At 39.9% G+C, this 7,304-nt stretch overlaps 1 protein-coding gene across 1 annotated transcript in view; it reads left to right on the top strand.

Moving 5' to 3' along the window:
- The window catches only part of LOC106868425 (uncharacterized), a 33,033-nt gene that overhangs the window by 22,308 nt on the left and 3,421 nt on the right, over window positions 1-7,304 (top strand). Inside the window, exon 3 of the mRNA XM_014913669.2 lies at window positions 4,476-4,601. Within this exon, the coding sequence (XP_014769155.1) occupies window positions 4,476-4,601 (126 nt within the window). The remainder of the gene's footprint in view (window positions 1-4,475; window positions 4,602-7,304) is intronic.

Genomic DNA, 7,304 nt, shown 5'->3' with positions numbered 1-7,304 from the left:
TATATAAGTGGTATAGGCACAGGAATGACTGTGTGGTAAGTTCATTTATCAACCATATGATTCTAGGTTCATGGCACCTTGGGCAAGTGCTTTCTGCTATGGAGTCAGATTGACCAAACCCTTGTGAGTGGAGTTGGTGGACAGAAACTGAAAGAAGCCCATTGTATATATATATATATACATTGCGTGTGTGTTACCAAAATACACAACTGTGTCCTTCATGTTCAATGTTCTATGGAAACCTGGCCATTCAGAAATGTTACCAAGATTAGAAACAGGTGAAGGTTGGTAGCAAATTCCATTTGACCCGTGGAAGCATGGAAAAGTGAACATTAAAGTGATGACAAATATAACGATGATGATAAGCCCTATAATGATAGACTGATTCCTATTTCATCAACCTCATGAGTGTGGAAGATAAGTTGTGAGTGATAGACTCAATTTCTCTTGCATTTGAATACCTCTGCCTAATGCCTTGAGTGACTTTAGTGAAGTGGAGTCCACTCTACTGCAAGCATTCAGGGCAGGTTTCTACATTGAGGATACCTTCCTCTCTGACTCCCACTCACCTTGGAAGCTCTGTAAAGGGGTATTGGCACTGCCTCCTCCTTCTCCTGAGTAATATACATACATACATATATATATATATGTATGTATAAACATTGTTGACCATGGTGTAAATACTGCAAAATATTCTGTTTTTGCTTGCTGTACTGATTTGTTCAGCCACACAAGAATTCAAATGTTATCATCATCATCATCATTATCATCATCATTATCATTTTAGATTTAAAAGAAGAACCCATCTTATTCATATATTCCTTTTTTGGTATGCTTTCTAATGCCTGGATGCTCTTTCTAACATTAACCATTTCACAGAGTTTATACAATGGGTGCATTGTATTGTGGCACCAGTGTTGAAGAGGTTATCAGGTCCCCTTCATCTTATGTTGTCTCTATTTGTTTGCATATATTATCATCATCACCATTGTTCATGTTTCCACACTTACATGGGTCAGATGGTGATTTTTCTACAACTAGTTACCCTTCATTTTAACGACCCTCACCTGTGTTTTTCGTATAACTTCTAATGAACAACACCACATGTATGACAATGATGTACATTTACAACTGTCATGTAATATCAAGCAAGAACACACATGCTTGTATGCATCCACATACATACACACAAACACACACACGATATGCTTCTTCCAGTTTTTGTCTACCAAATCCAAGCACAAGGCTGTTGTCAGCCAAGCATACAAGTAGGATTGAACATCAGACCATGTGATTGGGAAGTAAGCTTCTTAACCATATAATCACACCTATGACTACAGTAACACTCATGCTTAAGAAATGGAGTAGATAAGATCCGGGCTACATATGTTTCACAGCGAGTGGGACCTCAGAAGTGGTAAATATCCAAGCAAGGTGTATACCTCATTTGGCCTGAAGATTAGCCTGCGGTGTATACACCTCGCTTGGATATTCACCACTTCCAAGGTTCTGCGCACTATGAAACATATGTAGCCTGGATCTTATCTACTCCCTTCCATAACTCTTGTATTCTTATTCACATACCTAGCAACCCTGGTCGACTACAGTGAAATATAAAAAAAACCTTTACAGTTCTATATTTAAGAGATGAGGAATTATGTACATTATTTACACTTGACGGATATTTGTCCTCCACGAAGAAATGATGAAGTTCAGTAAGAATCTATTAAGCAAGAACTAATACATAGGTTATACAATGGCAAAACATTTTGCCCCCTCAAAATAAAGGAAGGGGAACATCGCAAAGCTATGACACGGGGAAATATTGATAAACTGGGTACAGCTGATCATGTATGGAAAAATGGAGACCACCTCCCCATCTAATATTTTCCTATCCTTCCTTAATACTGGTTCCCATATGCTACTCATATCTGCACTCGGTCTGCTTAGGAGGTTGCTGTGTCCTAACATATGTGCTGCTTCTTTTAGTTTTCGTATTTTCCAGTGGTGTTCTCTATCTATTACTTTAACTTCATCTCACAGTTTGATTTTGTTTTCTATTTCTAACAGTGTTAGTTTTAATTTAGCCCTTTTCCTATCCTCCAGTTTTCTATTTAACTAGTTTGAGACCTTTGTTCTGTGTCTCATAAGGATTTTCCTGTCTCTGGGAATTCTATTGTCTTGTTTGCTGGCCTTTCTTTTTGGCACATATTTGGCGCATATGTCTTGTATGGTTGACATAAAATGACTTAGTTTGAGGTCATTGTCTTGTATAGAAAGGCTGTCATGTCAGTTTTGATTTCGAATCTCTTTGCAAATTGACTTCCAGTCCACCCTGTGGAAATTCAGGTTGGATATGGCTCGAGTCCTCCTGATGGGGTGGGTGTCAGTGGGTTGTCTAGGACCATACATTGTTAATTCCATAATGTTATGATCTGAAAGAGATGTAGGTGTTAGTTTCACATTATGGATTAGGCTCACATTGTTTGTGAGATCTAAAAGCAAGATCTAAAATATTGCTTCCTCTGGTTGGTTGGAGTATCACTTGTTCCATGAACAGCATGTTGGAGAGTTCTAACAAAGATTTTGCCTGGCTTTGTTCATGCAGTGACATCCCAGAGAGGATGTGACCTTCAAGCCATTTAACATTTGTGAGGTTAAAGTCGCCTAGGAAAAGTATATTGATGTGTTGGTCCAGATATGTCAAGATCTCTTCTATGCGTCTGAGGCTATCCTCAAATTTACCCTCCTGCTTTGCAGTATTTGGTGGACGGTATGTTGAGCATACAACTACATCAATTTGTTTTGTGTGTACTATTAAAGTATCATAGACAGTGTTTGAGTGTGATAGGAGTAGTAGGGCTGTGACATCTCGGATGTACATTGCAACTCTCCCATGACTTCTATCCCTTCTGTCTGTTCGGAGTACGGCTTACTCTGGTATGTTTATCTCCACATCTGCTATATTAGATGTTAGATGCGTTTCGGTAAGCACCATGCATATTGCTTGATTGCATGTAACTAAGTCTTTCAGGTATAGAAACTTGTCTTTGCCGCCTGTTCGTAATAGGCCCTGGATATTCAGTAGGAATATGGGTGTGATATCTGTGCAGGGGTTCCTGGTGTTAGTGGTGGCCATCCTTGATCCATCGTCCGTGGTGGTCTTGGATAGTGTTTTGTATGGTGTTGAATCTGTACCCTCTGTATCCATGTTAGTTGATGCACTATTCTCTGGGCCATGCTTAAAAAAGCTTGCTGTTCAGCTTCTGCAGTTCACACAGCCTCTGCATACAGCCTTCTGTTGGGAGCAGAAGGAATGTGTGGACTTCTTTCCTTGTCAGTCTTGTTGGTTCTTGGTGGATTATGGGTATGCAGGTTCAAACTTTTTTTCTCCCTTTTCTGCGCTCCCACTTATTTTGTTGTGGGTGGTCATCTAGCTTGTTTAGCTGGTGGTGTTTGGGATGGGCAAATTTGCAGTTTGCTCCCTTTTCCCCGTGCCAACAGGTACCATTTAGGTAGAATTTACAGATAATCTATTTCTTTTTTTTCCATAATGTGCTTGGGCTTGAAGCTTGTTTGTGTTCACCATTTCTTTGTCTGTTCTCCTGTCTCTGTCTTTTGGTGTGGTGCTGTGTTGGTTGTGTGTATATATATATATATATATATATATATATATATATATATATATATATATATACAGTATCACTGGCAGACTAACAGAGAAAATAGTCCTTAAATATGGCAGAAGTGCAGGTACATTAAACACCAGGAATGTTCTAAAAATAGACTCCCTCATATGCCAGGGGGATCCCTAAAAGTAGTAGACTGTTTCTGTTATTTGGGTAACCAAGTTAGTAGTGGGCGTAGTCATTCTGAAAGCATGGCTGCTAGAATAAGAATAGGCTGAGTGAAGTTCAGAGAGCTACTACCTCCATTAATAATGAAAGCCTCTCCCTCAGAATGAAAGGCAGACTGTATGATGCCTGTGTACAAACAGCTATGCTGCATGACAGTGAAACATGGGCTGTGACTACTGAGGATATGCAAAGACTTGAAAGAAATGAAGCCAGTATACTTTGCTGGATTGGTAATGTTTGCATAAGGCAAATTTCTAGTTGTAGAGGGAACATGGGGAAGGAGTAGACCTAGGAAGACATGGGATTAATTGGTGAGAAAGGATCTACAAACACTGGGACTCACAGTGGGGGATGACAGGGGACTGAGACTCATGATGGTTTGCTGTACTTGAAAAGACACTTCAAGCTAAGTAAAAACATGGTTACTCTTGTATACAGGTTGATCAGTTTCTGTCAAACTGTCCAACCCATGCCACCAAACCACAAAAGTTCAAGTTTGGACATCAGTTGCTTCATTTTTCTAAGAATATATTTGATTCTTTAAATATATTCCTAAATACTACTTCCTTAACTAAATGAAAAACTCTATTTCAAATTTAGTTTTGCATGTATTTCTAGACAAGATGATGCCTCTGTTATACATCTGCCGCCGGAATATTCGTAAACTGCTTGGTCGTACACTTCTGTCTGCAGTTCCATTTCTTGGTTTACCAAAATGTTTACAGAATTATTTACTTTATGCAGGTAAGTCAAATAATATCTGTCTGCTTGCCTGTCCATTTGTTTGTGTCTGCATAACCATCCATCCATGTATATATATCTCTCTCTTTTTCTGTCTGTTTTTTTCTCTGTCTCTCTGCATGTACTAGCAGGAGAAAAAGCACTGACTGCATTAAATAGAATGTATTTATTCATTTGAAAGTGATGAGTTATTCACCAACCATTCTGTCACTTTTGTACATTCTGACAGATGTGTGAATCTCAGAATGGCAGTGGAGTGGATCACCAACTTCAAATAAATGACTGTGTGCATGCACATGCGCACATGCACGCTCACATATCATCATCATCTTCTGATGTCTGTTTTCCATGCTGGCTTGGGTTCTATGGTTTAACAGGAACTGATGGGCTGCACCAGGTTTTGTAGCCTGTTTTGGTATGGTTTCTACAGCTGGATGCCCTTTCTAGCACCAACCACTTTACAGAGTGTACTGGCTGCTTTTAATTTGGCACTGTCACCAGTGATTTTTACATGGCACTAGTACTTTTTACATGGCACTAGTACTTTTTACATGGCACTAGTACTTTTTACATGGCATCAGCACTAGTGCTTTTTATGTGGCAATCAACACCATGACCAATGCTTTTTATATTGCACTTTGATTTTAGGATACCAATTTTGTTGTCATGAGCAGGTTTCCTTGTACAGCCATGCACCATATTTCTTTGTCATCTTCATGAGGCTCAGCATTTTGTCCCATATCTTCTGGGTCTCCCTCTTCTTCAACTTCTCTCCACTTTCAGTAATTGGCACTTGCTTATGTAACTGTCCTCATCCATTCATATGTGACCAAACCAGCACAATCTCCTCTTTTGCACACTGCATCTAATTCCTCTTATGCCAAACTTTTCACTCAATACACTACTGCTCTGTTGCACATGTACACTGACATTGCACATCAAGCAGAGCATACCAGCTTCTTTCCTCTCTAGTCTCCGCATGTCCTCTACATGCAGGGCCCATATCTCACTACCATGTAGCATTGCAGTTTGTATGCATGCATCATACAAACTTCTTTCACTCTGTGAGAAATAAAAACTCTCTGAACTTTCTTCATCCTATTCTTTTTCTAGCAATTATACTTTTTGTACAACCTCTTCCACCGCTAATTAGGTTACCTAGGTAGCAGAAAATATCTACAACTTCCAGACAGCCTCTGGGACATTTGAGGAAATTGATTTCCTGTTTTCTCTGTGGTCTTTTATGGCTCCTATACATATTCCACATACAAACCTCACTTTCTTAATCTGCCTATTATTCCATAGCATCTCTTGTGTGTCTATAGCTTGCACTGGGTACATCGAATGGAATTTCCACCTACACCCTTCTTACATACCAAGCAGGGCCTTTTACCTGAAGGGTGAAAGGTTCTGTCCAATTTCTTGCTTACTAGGACCTTGATCTTTGCTAAGTTAACTTCAAGACCCTTTGATTCCAAGTTCTGTTTCCACACCTGGAATTTCTTTTCTAATTCTGTTACAGACTCTGCTATGAAAGTGAGGTCATCATCATATAGTAGTTTTCATGAGCTTCCAGTCTTAAATTCATCTGGTATGGCTTGGATGAATTCGAGGGGCTGAAGACCAAGCCTTGAACTCCTACCTGTACACTAGATTCATCACTGTACCCATGGCTAACAGCGCCATTGTACATGGCCTGTATTGCTTTCACAAGCCATTCATCTACCCTTAACTTCCTCAGAGACTACCATATTATATAGTGAGGTACTCTGTCAAAAGCTTTCTCTAGATCAACAAATACCCTTAGCTGAATACTTCTCTTGCAGTTGTCTGACTATGAAAATAATATCAGTGGTGCAAAACTAATCTAATTCTGTCTCTAAATAACTGTCTCTTCACAACTTTCATCACCTGGTTCAGTAATTTGATACCTCCATAATTAAGTCTGTCTGAGGCATCCCCCTTCTCATTGTAGCAGCAGATTATGATGCTACTGCAGCAGTCTCTAAGGATTATGCCTTCCTGAATAACCTTATTAACTATACACGTGATTAAGCCATATCCAACTCTACCAGCTGTGAGTCCTGATGGACCAGGAGCCATCCCTGTCTTCATATTTTTAATTGCCTTAGCTAACATGCTGCTATCAAGTAGGATAGCTGCTCCCTCTGTTGGGTGCACATGAGGGAGACTTCCTTTCTCCCACTCATTCTCCACATTTAATAGCCCTTCAAAGTAGTTCTTCCAAAGAAAGAATTAAAAGATGTCTAAGTTAAGAAACAGATATGCAGGATCTCCATGCTTGTCTGAAAAGTGATGCTCTCCCATTTGGTGACAAGCCATGTATGTCTGTCAGTCTGTCTGTCTGTCCATCCTTCCAACCTTCCTTCCTTGAATATATATATATATATATATATATATATAGTTATCGCCAAGCCTACATGGCAGTCCCAAAATTAGGACGAAAGCTGCCGTGAATTAGCTCCAAGAAGCCATCGCCTCTAGCTAGCTATGTGACACACGAAACCTGTGTCCTTTATAACCTTCAAACAGGGGAGGTCAGCAGTGTCCCCCTGCTGGTTTGGCATCTGCAGACTAGTTTCAGGGTGTTGCCCCTTGTCAATGCAGAGCAGCCAAGCCCTAGCCAGGCAGCGCTGCCGACTATCTGTTCGAAAGTTATTTATCTAATTTCAGTGGAATCTATCC

This window comes from Octopus bimaculoides, chromosome 13, assembly GCF_001194135.2.
Source record: "Octopus bimaculoides isolate UCB-OBI-ISO-001 chromosome 13, ASM119413v2, whole genome shotgun sequence".
Classification (NCBI taxonomy): domain Eukaryota; kingdom Metazoa; phylum Mollusca; class Cephalopoda; order Octopoda; family Octopodidae; genus Octopus; species Octopus bimaculoides.
This window is presented reverse-complemented; position numbering and strand designations above follow the sequence as displayed.